Here is a 19,861-nt window from a genome sequence, read left to right on the forward strand (position 1 = left end):
GGCGGCTCCGTGCGTCTAGGAGGGAGTGGTTTTGGTCGTCCTGTGTTTTAGCAGGTGCTTGGTGAGGTCCGTGTTTAGGAAGGGGTGTGGGATACAAGGAGCGCGTTAAAGGACAGGTTTGGTCCGCGTTTTCGAGAGGTCTCCTTGGGCAAGCCTGGCCCCTCTCGCTTACATCCTTCGGGACCTAAGGCCCCGCATTCATCCAGGTCGTACGTGCGGTAAGGGGAGTTTTCGGGGTGTTGTCCTTCACTGTGCTTCCCTATTCGAAAGCCTTTGTGACTTTAGTTCTTGAGATCATGAATATCCACTGTTTGATTCAGATTACTCAGGCCCCTGCACCTTCTGGTTATCTTGATGTTAGTGATCCTGCTGTATTCCTGTTGAGTATGAAAATGTTCACTTGAAAATGAAAGAGTTGAGTTTATTCAGTGTTTTACTGGGGATTGTTGCCCAGGAGTCAGCCTCTGAGATAGCTCTGAGAAATTGTTTTGAAGAGATGAGGTGGGATGTTAGTATATATGTGATTCGGGGGAAGGATATGTGTGATTTTCCACGAAAAATTAATCTAAGAAAGAGTTGGACTCCTTTATTTGAGCCAGGTTTGAGGATTCCAGCCCTGGAAGAGCATCTCAGAAGGCTCTTGTGTGTATATGTGTAACTGAATCTTCTTTGAGTACATCTGAAACTAGCGCTTCATTGTATTTCAAGTCATATCGGACTCTTGAGACTCCCATGGGCTGTAGCCTGCCAGGATCCTCTGTCCATGGGGTTCTCCAAGCAAGAATACTGGCATGAGTAGCCACTCCCTTCTCCAGAGGATCTTCCTGGATCAGGGATCTGCATTGCAGGCATATTCTTTACCATGTGAGCCACCAAGGAAGCCTAATATATACTATAGTATTACTTAAGCATGTAATCTATTTAAAATGAGATTTTTATGTTGCTTTCTTCATTTAAAGTGTCCAAAATAAGCTGCACCCTAAATTTTTATCAGATATACTTAATTAGTGTGCACTTAGGATCTTATTTTCCCAGCCAGGGGTTGAACCCAGGACCCCTGCAGTGGAAGTGCGAAGTTTTAACCACTCAACCAGCAGGGAAATCCCTTGATTGGTGTTTAAAGTGGAAGTCGCTCAGCCATGTCGAACTCTTTGCGACCCCAGGTACTATACAGTCAATGGAATTCTCCAGGCCAGAATACTGGAGCGGGTAGCCCATTCCCTTCTTCAGGGAATCTTCCCACCCAGGGATCAAACCCAGGTCTCCAGCATTGCAGGCAGATTCTTTACCAGCTGAGCCACCAGGGAAGCCCAGATTAGTGTTTAGACCATATGCAATTTACAATTGAAAGAGCAGATTCAAATACTGAGGTTGTTCCAAATATAAAACGGACGTATAATGTCCTAGTGAGATAGTTGGTACATGATGGTTGTCAGTAAGTGGTAGTTGGTGTTACTGATACTCTTGTAGAGCATCAGTTTTAGTAGCTTTCATATATGTTCTCTGCACAGAAAGAACTAATTTATCATGTTGATGACTGATAATTAATATTTGTTGATTTGTGCTTGATAGGAAGCTGAGCTCCAGATAACCATGTCTTCAGAGGGATGGAGATGGCCCTATCCACTTATATTCTTAAGCTACCCTGAAATGATCGTGACTCAGAAAAGAGTATTTATGCAAATTTCACTATCAGTCTGGCAGCATAGCAGCCTGTCATATGCCCCATGGTAATTTGTCACTAATGCTTTGTTTTTTATTTTTAGAGACTCAGCTTTAGGTTCTGTTTTAAAATACAGGTTTCTTTGGTGTGGTTCTGAGCAGTCATGCTGCTTGTTTATCTAAGAGGAGCTGAAATGAGCCAGAGAATGCTGTTCTCTACGACAGCTTCCTAGTATGTATGCATGAGGTAGAGTTGCTGCATAGTCCTATTCATATATTATATTGCCTTGATAAGTAAAAAGTCACATTACTCAGTGTTTATGTTTCCTTGCCTGTGAAATGACCCATTACTCTTTGCCTGGTGGGTGACATGGCACACCATTTATCTCTCTGGCTCCAGATGGGACAGGACTTCCCTGGTACTTCATGGCAGTAGTGTGTACTTGTGAGTTTTTTTAGTTTTTGGTTTTGAGTGTGTGTTTATCTCAGAGTTGCGATGTCGATTTTATTTTTTAAATTTTTTGTTAAAGTATAATTTATTTATAGTAGTATATTGGTTTCAGGTATGTAACATAATGACTCTGTATTTTGATCTGTTATACTCCATTTAAAGTTATTATAAAATATCACCTACATTCCATGTGCTGTACAGTATATCCTCGTAGCTTTTTTAATTTATACATAGTAGTTCATATGGAGAAGGCAATGGCAACCCACTCCGGTACTCTTGCCTGGAAAATCCCATTGACAGAGGCGCCTGGTGGGCTGCAGTCCATGGGGTCGCTAAGAGTCAGACACAACTGAGCGACTTCACTTTCACTTTTCACTTTCATGCATTGGAGAAGGAAATGGCAACCCACTCCAGTGTTCTTGCCTGGAGAATCCCAGGGACGGGGGAGCCTGGTGGGCTGCCGTCTATGGAGTCACACAGAGTCAGACACGACTGAAGCAACTTAGCAGCAGCAGCAGCAGCAGTTCATACCTCTTAATTCCCTACTCCAGTCTTACTGGCCCTCCCACTGGTAGCCACTAGTTTGTTCTCTATACCTCTGAGTCATGTATTCTTTTACATGAGCTGTCCAGTTTTCTGAGCACCATTTATTGAAGAGACTGTCTTTTCTCCATTGTGTATTCTTACATCTTTTTGTCATAGATTAATTGACTATAAGTGTGTGGGTTTATTTCTGGGCTCTGTATTCTGTTGTTCTATGTGTCTTTTTTTGTATCAGTGCTATACTATTCGTTTCCTTCATTTATTAGATTTCACATATAAGTGATAACATACAGTATTTGTCTTTGTCAAACTTGTTTCACTAAGCCTAATAGCCTCCAGGTCTATCAGTGTTGTTGCAAATGGCAAAATTTCATTCTTTTTTATGACTGAAGGATAGTTTGTGAAACTTCTTTATCCATTCATATTTGGACGGATACTTAGGTTGCTTCTATATCTTGACTTCTGTATGTACATAATGTTGCTATGAACATTGGGGTGCATGTATCTTTTCAAATCACTGTTTTCATTTTCTTTGGATATGTACCCAAAGAAGTGGAATTGCTGGATCATATTATAGTTTCTTGAGGAATCGCCATACTGTTTTCCCTGCTGGCTGCACCAGTTTAAATTCCCAACAACAAAATACAAGTGTTCCCTTTTCTTCACATCTTTGCCAAATTTTCATTTGTGGTCTTTTTGATGACAGCCATTCTGACAGGTGTGCGCTAATATCTCATGTGGTTTTGATTTGCATTTTTGTCTGATGATGAGTGATGTTTAGTATCTTTTCATGTAACTCTTGGCCATCTGTATGTGTTCTTTGGGAAAATGTCTTTTCAAGGCTTCCCTTCATTTTTTAATAGAATTGTTTGGTTTTTTTATTTTGAGTTGTACTGCTGTTTATATATTTTGTATATTAACCTATTATTGGTCATATCATTTGCAGATGTTTTTCTCCTATTCAGTAAATTGTCTTTACATTTTGTTGGTGGTTTATTTTACTGTACAAAAGCTTTCAATTAAATCCCATTTGCTTATTTTTGCTGTTCTCTTTGCTTTAGGAGACAGATCCAAAAACGGGGTTTTATGATTTATGTCACAGACTGTTCTGCCTGTGTTTTCTTCTAGGAGTTTTATGGCTCTGGTCTTACCTTTAGATCTTTAATCCATTTTGAGTTTTTTTGTACATAGTGTGAGAAAATGTTCTAGTTTCATTCTTTTACATGAGCTGTCCAGTTTTCTGAGCACCATTTATTGAAGAGACTGTCTTTTCTCCATTGTGTATTCTTACCTCTTTTTGTCATAGATTAATTGACTATAAGTGTGTGGGTTTATTTCTGGGCTCTGTATTCTGTTGTTCTATGTGTCTTTTTTTGTATCAGCGCTATACTGTATGATTACTGCAGCGTTGTAGTATTGTCTGAAGTCAAGAAATGTGATATCTCCAGCTTTGTTCTTTTTTCTCAAGATTGCCTTGGGTATTTAGGGTCTTTTCTGGCTCCATATAAATTTTAGGATTATTTGTTCTAGTTCTGTGAAAACTGTCATGAGTACTTTTCTGGGGATTGCATTAAATATGTAGTTGCTTTGGGTAGTATGGACATTTTAACAGTATTAATTCTTCCAATCCATGAGCACGGGATATCTTTCCACTTCTTTGTAATATCATCTTCAATTTCCTTCAGTGTTTTATAGTTTTCAGAGTATAGGTCTTTTTTGTTAAGTTTTTTAATTCTAAATTAGTAATTTAATTCTTTTTAATGCATTTTTAAATGGGATTTTTTTCTTGCTTTTTGTCTCTGATAGTTATTATTGTATAGAAAAGCAACGGATTTCTGTATATTAATCTTGTATACTGCTACTTTACTGAATTCATTTATTTTAGTTTTTTGGTGGAGACTTTAGGGTTTTATATGTATATATAGTACCATATCATCTGCAAATAGTGACAGTTTTACTTCTTCCTTTCCTATCCGAAAAAGAAAAAGTGAAAGTATTAATTGCTCAGTTGTGTCTGACTCTTTGCAACCTTTCCTATCTGAATGTCTTTTATTTCTTTTTCTCATCTGATAGCTGTGGCTAAGACTTGCAATACAAGTGGTGAGAGTGGGTATCCTTGTCTTAGTTCTGATTTTAGATGAAAAACTTTATGTATTCAACTGAATATGGTGTTAGCTGTGGGCTTGTATAAATGGCCTTTGTTATGTTGAGATATGTTCTCTACATACCAGCTTTGATGAGAGTCTTTATTATGAATAGATACTGAGTTTTGTAAAATATTTTTCCTCCATTTATTGAAATGATCTTGTGATTTTTATTCTTCCTTTTGTTAATGTGGTGTATCACATTACTTGATTTTTTGGATGTTGAATCACACTTGCATCCCTGGAGTAAATCCCACTTGATCATTGTAAATGATTTTTTTAATAGATTTTTTAATTGCTTGCTAATATTTTGTTGAGAATTTTTGCATCTATATTCATGAGATATATTTGCATGGAATTTAATTTTTTATACTATCTTTTTCTGATTTTGGCATCAGGTAATGATGGTCTCATAAAATGAATTTGGGAGTGTTCCCACCTCTTTAATTTTTCAGAATAGTTTGATAAGAGTAGGTATTAAAGGGACTTCCCTGGCATGCCAGTGGTTAAAACTCTGCCCTTCCAGTGCAGTGTGTGTGGGTTCAGTGCCTGGTCAGGGAAATGGGATCCTGCATGCCATGTGGCATGGCAAAAAAGAATAAGTATTAAGCCTTCTTTTTATGTTTGGTAGAATTCCCCTGTGAAACTGTCTGCCCTGAACTTTTGGTTTTTAAGGGTTTTGATTACTAATTCAGTTTCAGCAGTGGTAATTGGTCTGTTTAGATTATTTATTCCTGATTTAGTTTTGGAAGATTGTGTGACACTGGAAATATATTTCTTCTAGATTGTCCAATTTGTTGGCATATAACTGTTCATAGAATTCCTTTTTTTTTTCATATTATTTTATGATTATTTGCATCTCTGATTTCAGTTGTAATTTCTCCTCTCCCATTTTTTTATTGCTTTTGTTTGGTACCCTTTTTCCTCTTGTTTCTTGATGAGCCAGGTTAAAGCCTTATCGACATTATTTATCTTTTCAAAAGACCTGCTCTTGGGTTCACTGATCTTTTCTCAGATTATTTTCTCTCTGATGTTTTTTATTTCTTTCCTTCAGATAACTTTGGGCTTTGGTTGTTCTTCTTCTAATTCCTTTCAGTATTAAATTAGGTTGTTTATTTGAGTGTTTTCTTATTTCTTGAGATAGGCCTACTATCATAAAATTCTCTCTTCTAACTGCTTTTGCTGCATCCATAAATTTGATGAAGTTTTGTTTCTGTTTTCATTTGTCTTGACGTATTTTCCAGTTTCCTCTGTGATTTCTTCATTTACCCATTGGTTTTGTAGTAGCATGTTGCTTTGTCTCCACATGCTTATTTCCAATTTTTCTTTCTGTAATTGATTTTTAGTTTCACACCATTGTGGTCAGAAAAAAATCCTTAATGGAATTTCTATCCTTTTAAATTTGTCGAGCTTACGTGTTATCTCTCCTGGAGAACATTCCATGTGTACTTGAAAAGAATATTTATTTTGCTATTTGGGGATGGAGTGTCTTGTAGTTATCTATTAAGTCCAATGGCCTAAATGTGTCTTTCAGTACCACTGTTTTCTTACTTATTTTCTGTCTTGATGATGTGTCCACTGATATAAGTTGAGCATTAAAATTCCCTATTTTTATTGTATTATAGTCAATGTCTCCCTTTATGACTGTAAGTAATTGCTTTATTTATTTAGGTGCTCCTGTATTAAGCCATATATGTTAACAAATGTTATATCCTCTTGTATTGATGCTTTTATCATTACCAAATGCCTTTCTTTGTCTTTTGTTTGTACTTTGTTTTAAAGTCTTCTTTGTTTGCTATGAGTAACGCTACTTAGATTTTTGTTTGTTTGCATTTGTGTGGAATATCTGTTTCCATCCTTTCACTTTCAATCTATGTATGTCTTTAGCTTTACTAATTTGTGGTTGCCATGGGATTCATATGTTGACCTGTAACTAGATCTACTTGTTTTAAACTAATAGTCATTTAATTTCAAACACATTCTAAATTATTTGCTCCCTTCTTCCACATTGTTTGTTTTCAATGTCGTGTTTTATGTTTATCCCTTAACTGATTATTGTAGTTACAGTTTCTTTTAATCTTCATGCTAGCTTACTTAAACCCTTGGTCCACAGCCTTTACTATATATTTACCTTTACTAGTGGGATTATCCTTTCCTATACATTCTTTCTTCTTGCTGTAGCCTTTTTGTTTCTACTTAGAGAAGACCCTTTAACATTTGTCTTGGGTTCTTTTAGTATTGATGAACTCTTCTAGTTTTTGCTTGATTGAGAAGTTCTTTATCTCTCCTTCAGTTTTGAATGATAACCTTGTTGGGTAGAGTATCTTAAGTTGTAGGTTTTTTCCCTTGCAGCACTTTAAATGTATTATGTCCTTCTGTTCTGCAAAGTTTCTGCAAAAAAATCAGCTGATAGTCTTAAAGGGGGCCCTTGTATGTGATTCTTTGCTTTTCTCTTGGCTGCCTTTAGAATTTTCTCTTTAGCTTTTGCATTTTATTATTATACATTTTTGTACGGATCTCTTTGGATTCATCTTGTTAGGGACTCCGTACTTTCTGCACCTAGATATCTGTTTCCTTCTTCAGGTTCAGGAAGTTTTCAACCATCATTTCATCAAATACATTTTGACCCTTTCCTCTCTCCTCATTCTGGGATCTTTCCAATAAGAATGTTAGAATACAGCATGCTGTCCCAGAAGTTCCTTAAACTGGTTTTTTTTTTTTTTTTGCCCCACCATGTGGCTTTGAAGATACTTAGTTCCTCGACCAGGAATCAAACCCAGGCCCACAGCAGTAAAAGTGCTCAGTCCCAATCACTGGACCACCAAGAAATTCCCAAACTGTCCTAATTTTTTTAATTTGTTTTTTCTACCTATTTTTCTGATTGAGTGATTTCTGTTATTCTATTTTCCAGATCATTTATACATTCTATGTCACCCCAACTACTGTTAATCCTTTCTAGTGTGTTTTTAATTTCGGTTATTGTATTCTCCACTTCTGACTGGTTCTTTTTTATATTTTCTAGGTATAATTCTCATTGTGTTCTTTCTTTCTTTTCCCAAGTTCAGTTAGCATTCTTATTACTACTGCTTTAACCTCTTGTTATATTTATCTTCATTAAATTAGTTATTTGTCAAGGTTTTGTGTGTGTGTGTGTGTGTGTGTGTCCTTTCATTTGAAACAAATTCTCTGTCTTCTCGTTTTAATTTTCCCTGTCATTATGAAATTAAATGAAACAGTTGCCTATCCCATCTTTGAAGGTGTGTCCTTTTGTGGGACGACCCTTATGCTTTCTTCGTGTGCCCCACAGCTTTGATTGGCGGCTGGATCTAAAGTAAGCACAGGGCAACTTCCCTGGTGATCCAGTGGTGGAGACTCTGCGCTTCCACTTCAGGGGGATGGGTTCAATCCCTGGTCAGGGAGCTAGGATCCAACAACTTGTGTGGACTGGCCATAAATAAATAACTTTTAAAAAACAAAGTGAGCACATGTTATGTCTTTCCTCGGGGTGTTTTGGCAGCTGTCACCTTGTTGGGTGATAGCTGGAGATAGAAGTGGAGTTGGGCTGGAAATAGAAGGGCTAGAGCCAGAACCCTGTGTGGGCTGGTTCTACTTCTATGCCCAGTGGCTATCAGTGTCCTGTCAGCAGGGGCAGGGGCAGGTCCCAGTGTGCTGGAAGCAGAAGCCTTGACTGTTGAGTCTGAGTTGGTTTTGTTCCCTCCAAGTGTGCACGCTTTTTTCTCTCAGCAGCTAGACCAGGAGGTTTGTTGTGTGCCAGACACACACTGAGACTGTCTAGGAAGCCAGTCAAGGATCCAGACAACTCATGCCACCCTCCACAAGTGCCAGCAGTAGCCTCCTTCACCCCATTCAGATGAGGTGCTGGGTCCAAATCTGGTACATCCCCCAAGTGTACACTCTTCCTTGGCAGCAAACACTCTTCCCTAGTTGGAAACTGACCTGAGCTTCAGGCAGGTTCAGCCTGCTTCCTCCACCTTGTTCCTGGGAATAAGCAGGCTGTGCACTCTCATCAGGATTGGAGTCTTGGATTCTTACAGCCCTCCTGTAAGTCCTACTTGTTTTCAAACCAGCTAAGGGAACTTGTCTTCCTGATGTCAGACCACAGGTTTGCAGTGTCCAATTTGTGGTTCAAACCTCCAAGCCCATGATATTCCTCTTCTGTGTCCCCTTCCTGGTGGACCCCCGACCACTTCCCCTCCTTTCCTACCTGACTCTGTGGGAACCTTTTTTACAGACTTGGTTTTGGAAGCGTCTTTCTGCTGATGTCCAGTTTGTTTTCAGTGAGAGTTGTTCCACATGTGGATGTACTTTTTATTTGTTCCTGAGAGGGATGTGAGCTCAGTGTCCTTCTACTTCACCAACTTTCCTCTCTGTGAGATTTTCTGAATGCACAGGGATATTTGGGAATTTTGAGCTAAAGTGGAATGACTTCCAGGCAAGGACTGTGAGAATTATGATCAGTTCTAGGTGCTCATGCCTTCTTTCTTCTCCTAGGTGGTCTTACTAAGGACTCTTTCTGCCTTCCTGAGGAAAAGATAGAGGCAAACAGGATGGTAACTGAGTGTTTGAGAAATTGTTCTCAGGTAAGAAGAAAGTGTATACTTGTACAAAATGACTTACTGCCTTTACCAGATGGACACATTTGAGCTATTTAAATAAAGTCTGTCTGAATCCCTGTTGAATTGCCTCCCAAAGTGGAAGCTCTCATATTGCTGAGGGACTGCTCTGAATAATCATAATATTTCAGTAATTACCTTCTGATATTGTCTCATGATTGCGACTCCCTGGTTTTTCTTGTGTGTGTGTTGTTTTTTTTTTTGCCTGTTGTTCTGACATGATAAAGAATGAGAGTGTGTATTTCTCAGTGAATTTATTTATTCATCAGCTTGTACAAATATCTGTAATTTGCTTAGAATGGTGTTACTGGTTCCATTTTGATCAGAAATGAGTGTAGATAGAAAGAAGACCATTGTGTCATGGGGGAGATGATGAGAGAACTTGAAGCCCTCTGTTGATATTGAGTCTTCCTACTTCATTCCCCACTGAACACTGTTGAAGATCTTACTTTACTGAAGCTAGTATGTGTATGATGGTTCAGGACTCAGTGACCTTTGCTGATGTGGCTGTGAACTTCACCCAGGAAGAGTGGACTTTACTGGACCACTTTCAGAGAAAGCTATACAGAGATGTGATGCTGGAGAACTACAAGAACCTGACCACAGCAGGTACAGCCACCATCATTCCTGTAGCCTCTTAGGAAACAGACATATATGTGCGTCATCTGTGTTTGGGCCCAGTCATCTGTGTTTTAACAAGCACTGGACATGATTCTCATAGACACCAAAATTAGTTTAGTGGCTTCTCCATGAGAATGAATATTTCTTTTTGCACTTATTTCATTTCCCACTTTAATAAAAGTCTTAGTGCTTTGTAAATGTATGTATAGGTCTGAACGTGTATTTCAGGGGCCAGAGAGATGATCTCTCTGAGACACAGAAAGAGGAGCTATTCACCTTTATATCTCTTTTGGAATATTATTAATACCACGTTCATTCTAATGACCTGACTAGATACTGGACCTTATTCATGGGAAGGTTTGTCTTGTTTGGAGGACTGTTTCTATTAATAGATCTTTCCTCATGGACAGGATATCAGGTGTTCAAACCCACTCTGATCTCTTGGTTGGAAGAAGAAGAGTTGAGTACTGTGGAGAGAGGAGTCCTCCAAGGTGAGTGATTGTAAAGAACTTTCCATGTTAATAAAATTTCAATGTGTTTTTAATTTATAAGGAGGCAACTTGTTAAGATGTGCTTTTCTCTCAGAAGGCTGAGGTCGTCGGTTTCTGATGCTCTGTACCTTCCTCAGCTTCTCATATGTACTTGTATGTGAGTGCTAAGTCACTTCACTCATGTCCAAGTTGTTGTGACTCTTTGGATTGTAGTCCACCAGGATCCTCTGTCCACGGGACTCTCCAGGCAAGAATACTAGAGTGCCCTCCTCCAGAGGATCTTCCCGACCAGGGATTGAACCCATGTCTCTTATGTCTCCTGCATTGGCAGGCAGGTTCTTTACCAATATCACTACCTGGGAAGCCCCTCATATGTACTTACTTTCCATTTAATCAGAATTTCCAATGATCTCATAAAATAACCTTTTGTTACTTCTTTAGTTTTAACATTTTGATGTATAGTGTTTGTCCAGAATGTTCCCTGGTAATATTCTATCTCTTTCCTTTGTATTTAATTTTCAAAGACTTGTCTTTTAAATCAAATGCTGAATTTTGACTACATATACATATACTATTGCTTAATTTTTGACATAATCAAACTCCCCAAATCTATCTTGCCTTTTTAAAAGATATGCTTAATTCGGAAAAACATACAACTGAGCCTTACTGTTTTTACCTCCTTTAACATCCACTTCTTTTTGCAAAGTCTTAAATTTGTCATTCTCTTTTAGAGTGGGGAATGCAACTTAAAGCCAAAGACTCAGGAATTCGGCAGAATATTTTTGGGGAAAAAATGTCAAATGGGATACAAAAGGTAAGGTCACTAAGTTTCAAAAAAATATTTCTTATTTTCCACGTTGAGATAATTTTAGGATTTTCATTAGAATTTGAGCACAAGTGATAGATATTTGAGATCAAAGGCGTTCACCCTGGAGATAGCAATGTCTCTCAAAGAATTCTGATTATGACTAGCTTGGGGATATCCTATCCCTAGGTTGATATACTTGTTGCTTCAAAATTCCCATAAGGAATCATTCCCACTTATATAAATTAGACATGGAATTTTCAAAACAATTCAGTGAAGCTGTATAGAAGCCTTTTTTTCTTTTTTAAGAAACAGGTTTATTTTTTTGTTCTGTTTTTTGGTTTTTTTATTTTTTAAAGTATGAAAGTATGATAACACATTTACAGGAGACTTGGAAATACAGAACAAAGTTATATATATATATACTACATTTATATACTATATATACTACAATTATTGTTTCAACTGTAAAAATTAAGGTTTTTAGTAGAGTTTTAATATCAACTCTCATAAATTAATAGAATGAACAGAGGAAAAGTAGAAGGGTATAGTATACCTTAAAGACATTATGAACCAATTCAACATAATTAAGATTTATACAATTTTCACCCAACTGCAGGATACAAATTCTATTCAAGTTCCCATAGACAATAAACCAGGAGACACTAGAACACATCCAAGGACATAAAACAAGGTGCAGAAATTTCATGCTCTAAGAGTATTGAAATCATAATGTCTGTTCTCTTGTCACTGTAGGGAATTATGTTAAAAATCAATATCAAGAGATAATTGAAAATAACCCTCATATTTTCAAGTGTAATGTGACATTTACCAAGAGAGATCTTTAACTTAGCCATTGAAAGCCTCAATAAAGTTGAAAGACTGAAAAAACACAGAAGGTGATGGCAGAGAAGAAAGCATTTAAATGAGAAATTAATATCAAGGATAGTTTAGAAACCCCATGTATTTGGAAATTAAATATCCACTTTTAAATGATAGGTGTAGCTAAGAAGCCATAAGAAGGAAAATTAGAAAATATTAGTAACAATAAAAATGAAAATTTATCAGAACTTATTGCATGCAGCTGAAGTTGCTCAATGCAACTAAATACAATGTGGAATCTTGAATAAAGTATGAAAACAAATAATGGACACTAGCATAATATTTTGTGAAATTTGAACAAAATCTGTACTTTTATTAATAATATTGTATCACGTGTTAATTTTTTTTAGCAACATAGTATTTCTTTATATTCTCAGAATTGGATTAAACATTTCAAGCCTCATTCAGTTTTTTTAAAAAACAACTAAAATAGTAAGCTTTCTCGGCTTTTGGCAGTAATACTAGATGCTAGAATAATTGGATCTATATCAGAGTTTTGAGTGAATATAAATTAGAAATCTGGCATTGTATTATACTTACACATGTAAAACCAAATTGTCATAAATTTTTTAGCTAATCAAAAATTTGTAAGTTTTCTAAAATATATATTATACATACTATTTACATATATATATGTATACAAAAGCTTTTCTACTACACTTCATAAAGGCTTGAGAAAGAACAGCAACAAAAAAACTGGAAAACATAAACCAAGTGAAATGGGAGCACTGAATATGAAAAAGAAAAGGTGAAATTATATAAGAGTAAAAGCTCATCATAATATAGTTCAGTTGTTTTTAAACATGACTGCTCATTAGAATCACATCTGGAGCGTTGAAGAAAAAAACAATACCTGGGCATTTGTATTTTTCAAAAAAATTCCAAGATAATTCATAGATAAGTCATCTGGATTTTAAAAAGTGGTTACAGGTTTTTCTATTAAGTGATAATTTTAGTAATATAGAATTCTGTTATTTTCTGTTTACCAATTATGATACAGTGGTGTTAAAATGAATAATAGTTACATAATCACAATAGTAAAGGATGTTTATCAGTTTTCACAACCAATAGCCAGACAAAAAATAAAATATAATTATAATTGCAAGCTATAATGGACACAATTAACCTAACAATATAAAAGAATTACATACAATTTAGGTGGTTAAGTAGAGTGATGTGGTAAGTGGAAGTGCATACATGCGCATGTTTTCATCCACCCAGCCAATCTGCTTTGGTTGGTACATTTAACCGATTTACATTTAAGGTAAATATTGATATGTAGGATTCTATTTCCATTTTATTAATTGTTTCAGGTTTATTTTTTGTAGATATTTTCCTTTGCTTGTGTTTCCTGCCTGGAGAAGTCCCTTTAGCATTTGTTGTAAAGCTGGTTTAGTGGTGCTGAATTCTCATTAACTTTTGCTTGTCTATACAACTTTCCTTTGTCAAATCTGAATGAGAGTCTTGCTGGGTAGAATATACTTGGTTGTACATTCTTCCCTTTCATCACTTTAAATATTAGTAGATCATGCCATTCCTTTCTGGCTTGTCTTTAATTTTTGTCAGTTTGATTTCTGTGTGTGTCAGTGTGTTCCTCCTTGGGGTTATCCTGCCCAAGATTCTCTGCACTTCCTGGACTTGGTTGACTATTTCCTTTCCCATGTTAGGGAAGTTTTCAGCTATTATCTCTTCAAATGTTTTCTCAGATCCCTCCTTCTGGGACCCCTATCATGTGAATTTTGGTGCATTTAATGTTATCCCAGAAGTCTCTTAAGCTGTCTTCTTTTTTTGTTTTTTCTATATTCTGTTTTGTGCCAGTGATTTCTCTCATTTTGTCTTACAGGTCACTTATCTTATCTAGTTATTCTGCTATGATATCTTCTAGTGTATTGTTCATCTCTGTTTGTTCTTTAGTTCTTCTAAGTCTTTGGTAAACATTTCTTGTATTTTCCCCACTCTTTTTCTGAGATCCTGGACCATCTTCACTATTCTGAATTCTCTTTCTGGAAGGTTGCATATCTCTATTTCATGTAGTTGTTTTCCTAAGGCTTTATCTTGTCCCTTCATCTCAGACATAATCCTTTGCCTTTTCATTTTGATTAACTTACTGTGATGTGGTTTCTGTTCTGACAGCTGGGGAATTGTTGTTCTTGCTGCTTCTGTCTGCCCTCTGGTGGATAAGGCTATGAGGCTTGTGTAAGCTTTCTAATGGGAGAGACTGGCAGTTGGAAAAACTGGGTCTTGCTCTGGTGGGCGGGGCCTTGTTCAGTAAAACTTTAATCCAATTGTCAGCTGATGGATGGGACTGTGCTCCCTCCCTGTTAGTTGTTTGGCCTGAGGCAGCCCACTCCTAGAGTCTACAGGCTCTATGGTAAGGTTAATGGTGACCTCTAAGAGGGCTTACACCAAGGGGCACCTCCCAGGACTACTGCTGCCAGTGCCATCTCCAGGTGAACCACTGGTGATCCATGCTTCTGAGGAGACCCTCCAACACTAGCAGGTAGGTTTGGTTCAGTCTCCTGTGGGGTCACTGCTCCTTTCTGCTGGGTCCTGGTGCATGCAAGATTTTGTTTGTAACTTCCTAGAGTGGAGTCTCTGTTTCTGCCGGTCCTGTGGAAGTCCTGCAGTCAAATCCCACTGACTTTCAAAGTCAGATTCCATGGTGATTCCTAGTCCCTTTGCTGGATCTGGAAGCTGAGAAGCCTTGCATGGGGCTCAGAACCTTCACAACAGTGCAAGAACTTACTTGATATTATTATTTTCCAGTTTGTGGGACACCCATCCAATGGGTATGCAATTTGATTTTATCATGATAGCAGTCCTCCCACCATCTTGTTGCCACTTCTCCTTTGTGTTTGAACATGGGGTATATTTTTTTTGGTTGGTTCCAGCATCTTTCTGTTGATGGTTGTTCAACAGCTAGTTGCAATTTCAGTGCTCTCACAGGAGAACAGTGCACATCCTTCTACTCCACCATCTTGAACCAATCCCCTATTTTGATTGGTTATTTATTTGACTACTGTGGGTCTTCATTGCAGTGTGTCGGCTTTGTCTCTAGTTGCAGCACACAGACTCAGTTGCCTCATGGCATATGGGTTCTTAGTTCCATGACCAAGTATTGAACCTATGTCCTCTGCGTAGGAAGGTGGATTCTTAACCATTGAACCACCAGGGGGTCCCCTATAGAACTCTTTCAGGATGAGAGTATATAGCACATCATTCTTACAGAAGGATTTCATCATTTAAATTGAAATAAATCAACAGGGCAAGAATGGTATGAATGTAATGGAGATGGCATAAACCATTCATCCTCATTATAATAATGTTTCTATTTTGAGATGGGTAGGAGGAGTTATGAGTCTGAGAAATCTTTGAATCATCATCCTTCCATTTCTCCACAGGCAAGAGGCCATAATGTACAGGAACTCTATGACAGTGAGCAATGTGGGAAAGACTTCAGTGACCACTCATGCCTTAGAACACACAGGAGTACTCAAAATGGAGGGAACCCTTATGAAGATAATCAGTATGGGAAAAACTTCCTTACTGTGCACAACAAATCCTTTACTGGAGAAAAATGTTCCATGTTTAATCAGTGTGGAAAAAGTGTCATGCTGACTCCAGATATTGTACCCTGGAAATCTAACATACAAGAAAAAGCCTTAGAATGCAGAGATGTTGGGAGAGCCTATGTTAATCAGTTTTACCTTCAGACACAAGTGAGAGCTCACAATAAAGAAAAGCTCTACAAATGGAAGGAATGTGGAAAAACTTCTGTTCACTCAATAAGCCTTTGTGCACATGTGCCAACTCACACTGCTAACAAATGCTACAGATGTGAGGCCTCTGGAAAAGTCTCCACTGCATCCCTAAGCCACAGACAACATATAAAAACACATACTGGAGAGAAGCCTTTTCATTGTGACACATGTGGGAAAGCCTTTAGATTTTCCTCATACCTTCTTGTTCACAGTCGAATTCACACTGGAATAAAACCCTACAAATGTAAGGAATGTGGGAAAACCTTTAGGTTGTCTTCATACCTTCGTGTTCACAGTCGAATTCACACTGGAATAAAACCCTACAAATGCAGGGATTGTGGGAAAGCCTTTAGATTATCCTCATACCTTCGTGTTCACAGTCAGATTCACACAGTAATAAAACCTTACAAATGTGAGGAATGTGGGAAAGACTTCAAACATTCTCTGCCATTTAACATTCACATGGGAACTCACACTGGAGAGCAACCCTATAAATGTAAGGAATGTGGGAAAACCTTCACTCGATCCTCAGGCCTTATTGAACATATGAAAACTCACACTGGAGAGAAGCCTTTTAAGTGTGACACGTGTGGAAAAACCTTCACTCGATCCTCAGGCCTTACTGAACATATGAAAACTCACACTGGAGAGAAGCCTTTTAAGTGTGACACATGTGGAAAAACCTTCAGTCGATCTTCAGGCCTTACTCGACATATGAAAATTCACACTGGTGAGAAACCTTTTAAATGTGATACATGTGGGAAAGCCTTTGCTTCTTCTTCCCACCTTATTAGACATTTACAGTCTCACACTGCAAAGAAGACTATTAAATGTGACAAATGTGGGAAGGCCTTTGCTAATTCCTCATATCTTATTATACATTTTAGAACTCACACTGGAGAGAAGCCTTTTGAGTGTAATGTGTGTGGGAAAACATTTACCACTTCTTCATATCTTATCATACACAAACGAACTCACACTGGAGAGAAACCATATGAATGTAAGGAATGTGGAAAAACCTTTTCTCACTTCTCAAGCCTTTCTTACCATATAAGACAACATTGAAGAGAGCCCATTGAAATGTGACACATGTGGAAAAGCCCTTGCCGCTCTCTCATATCTTATGAAACATTTTAAAAAAAATTTTGGCTGCACCCCACAGCATGTGGGACCTTAGTTCCCAGTGATTGAACCCAAGTCCCCTGCATTGGAAGGCGGAGTTTTAACCACTGGACCACCAGAGAAGTCCCTTACTAAATATTTTTGAATTCACAATGGAAAGATGCCTTTAGGTAATAAATGTGGGAAAAGATTTGCCAATTCTTCACCCTCTGCCATTCACAAGTGTATTCACACTGGTGAGATACCGTATAAATGTTCGGAATGAGGGGAGGCATATGCTGCTTCTTCAACTCTTTCTAGACATTTTTGAAATGTTATTTATTCATTTTGGCTGTACCACGCAGCTTTAGGGTATCAGTTCCCCAACCAAGGATTAAACCCGGGCCCTTGGGAGTGAGAGCATGGAGCTGTAACCACCACTGGACTGCCCGGGAATTCTCTTAAGTATTTTAGAGCTCATACAGGCCAGAAGACTTTCGAGTGTAATATATGTGGGAAAACATGTACCAGTTCATCCGATACCACACACAAAGCTATTCACACTGGAGAGAAACCCTATAAATGTAAGGCACAGAAGAAAGCTTTTTGTCTTTCTGATTCACTTGAACAACATGAAAAAGTCAACACTTGGGAGCTGCTCTACAAATGTTGAGAATGTGGGAAGGACGTCAGTCTCACAGCTGGTATTTAAGATATCACAGTGAGGATTTCCCTGGTGGTCCAGTGGTTAAGAATCTGCCTTGCAATGCAGTGGACACGAGTTCAGTGCCTGCTTGGGGAACTAAGATCCCACATGCCACAGAGCAACTAAGGTTGCACACTACAAGTACTGAGCCTGCACACTGCAACTAGTGAGTCCATGCACAGCAACAAAGGATCTGGCATGAGGCAACAAAGTTCTTACGTGCCACAAATAAGACTCAAAGCAGCCAAATTAAAAAAAAAAAAAAAAACCCCTACAGTGAAGCCATATTATAATATTAAGAGGCATGGACAGCCCTTTACTCTTTCCTCAGTGAAATTTATATTTTTTAAATATGGGAGATCTTGTAGTAGACAGATATCCTACTGATTTAAGCTATGTGGGTAAGTTTTATTATTTTTTACAGTTTATACCTTTAGGAAAAAGAAAGTAATTTTAACTTGTTCTTAGAGATTTACATGGTTTATTGACATCCAATGTGCCTTTTCCTGTGTAAGTTCTAGTTCTGCTAAATACTTTAATGTTCACTTATAATCTCACTGTGGTGAAAAACTTTATGAATGTAAGAAGTTAGTTGTAGAGTCATCATTTTCCATTAGAGTGTTCCTCATTCTTAATCAACATGAGATGTTTCACAGTCAAGAGAAACTGAATATGGAGTATTTGGAAAATACTACCCTGAGTCTGAAATCTTAGAGTTGCTGAGAGGTGTAGAGTTCTGAGGGTTCTGTAGGTCTATTTTAAGCATTTGTGATTTGGCTCTGACCTTGGGGAGAGTCCAACACGACTGAGGAACTAAACAACAAGAACAAATTCTTGCGCACGGTGTGTCCTTCTTCACTCTCATAGCTAGACCAGGCCAGTATAGTGACTACACTTTCAGTTTGCAGCTGGGTCTAAAGTGGACCTACAGGATACACACTTTATCCTTGTCTAACCTGCTGGATTCTCTTGTTGGATTGACATTGTCTTCACATTGTGAAGACAGTGCGTAAATGTGTACAGTGCTCACCAACCTCATTTACAGTGAGGACTTCCCTGGTGGCTCAGACGGTAGAGAATCTACCTGCAGTGCAGGAAACCTGGGTCGGGAATATCCCCTGGAGAAGGGAATGGCTACCCACTCCAGTATTCTTGCCTGGAGGATTCCATGGACAGAGGAGCCTGGTGGTCTGCAATCCTTGGGGTCACAAAGAGTTGGACATGACTGATCGACTAAGTTTCTTTTCATGCTGTCCAAGGTGAGGGATATGGTATGTCTATAAATTTTGTAAAATTATCCTGTCGTTCTTACCCTGATCCTGGCATGGCACGAGTAGAGAAGATTACATCTAATGTGAGTCACCCTGATTTCATGACTTTTGTAGGTGAACAACCCCAGCATTTGAGGGAGAATCTTTAATCTCAAGCTGTGCAGAAAGTAACTGAGAATAATGTTCTCTTTCACCCCTAAACCCAACACCACAGTCTGACAAAACAACTGTATTTTTCTTGATCAGACAACAGCTGTCACTGATGATATAACCTGCTTCTGTATTTGTTATTCCACTCATCTGCTGTGAAAACAGAAAAACTCATGTGAATAGAGCTGGTCCTGATCATCTGCTGTGCTTGATGCCATCAGTGGCAGTTCCTGGGTGTGGGTCTTGCATGCAGATACAGACCTGCAAAAACTCATTTTAGCCTTGACAAAGTGCTCATGCTTGAGCAACCTTGGGTTGTGTTGAGTTTGGCTATCATGTCTGCAGCTGCTTGATGATGCTTTATTGAGGTTTAATCAAACCATTGTAATGATAATGATAATCCAGATCAACATTAAAAATAAATCCTGAACAAGAATTGCATGTCCACTTTTGTGTTACACGTTTGTATGTATGGAGGAATATGTCATGTTGTAGTTTGATTTGGGGTGTGTACATTGTGACTCAGCCCATCTATTGCCCCCTTTAATTATTTGCAATGACTAAGGGTTACAGATTGGCTTTAGATGTAGCCTAATTGTCTGAAGCAACAGTTAGAACTGGACATGGAACAACAGACTG

The 19,861-nt window shown here is 38.1% G+C and overlaps 1 protein-coding gene across 15 annotated transcripts; it reads left to right on the forward strand.

The window, feature by feature from the left end:
- Positions 1–9: 9 nt before the first annotated feature.
- Positions 10–19,658, forward strand: LOC145509452 (uncharacterized). Of its 15 annotated transcripts, XM_081498084.1 has the most exons (8): positions 10–66; positions 600–864; positions 1,573–1,730; positions 9,313–9,401; positions 9,917–10,043; positions 10,466–10,546; positions 11,278–11,360; positions 15,635–17,314. In XM_081498084.1, the coding sequence occupies exons 3-8, from the start codon at positions 1,721–1,723 to the stop codon at positions 17,057–17,059; spliced, it is 1,815 nt and encodes a 604-aa protein (XP_081354210.1). In that variant the 5' UTR covers positions 10–66; positions 600–864; positions 1,573–1,720; the 3' UTR covers positions 17,060–17,314. The 15 variants fall into 15 exon arrangements, 14 of the variants coding, with proteins under 14 accessions (XP_081354210.1, XP_081354213.1, XP_081354222.1 ...); XR_014056097.1 differs by lacking the exons at positions 600–864; positions 1,573–1,730 and adding an exon at positions 17,841–19,658 and having other exon boundaries at positions 10–54; positions 15,635–17,177; XM_081498087.1 differs by lacking the exon at positions 600–864 and having other exon boundaries at positions 10–227.
- The last annotated feature ends 203 nt before the right edge of the window (positions 19,659–19,861 follow it).

Source organism: Giraffa tippelskirchi, chromosome 6 (genome assembly GCF_054371585.1).
Source record: "Giraffa tippelskirchi isolate mGirTip1 chromosome 6, T2T-mGirTip1v1.2.pri, whole genome shotgun sequence".
Classification (NCBI taxonomy): Eukaryota; Metazoa; Chordata; class Mammalia; order Artiodactyla; family Giraffidae; genus Giraffa; species Giraffa tippelskirchi.

Coding starts and splice junctions, on each gene's coding strand:
- LOC145509452 (XM_081498087.1), top strand. Junction 10,044..10,465: donor CAAGAACCTGACCACAGCAG/GTACAGCCACCA, acceptor CCTCATGGACAG/GATATCAGGTGTTCAAACCC. Junction 11,361..15,634: donor TGTCAAATGGGATACAAAAG/GTAAGGTCACTA, acceptor ATTTCTCCACAG/GCAAGAGGCCATAATGTACA.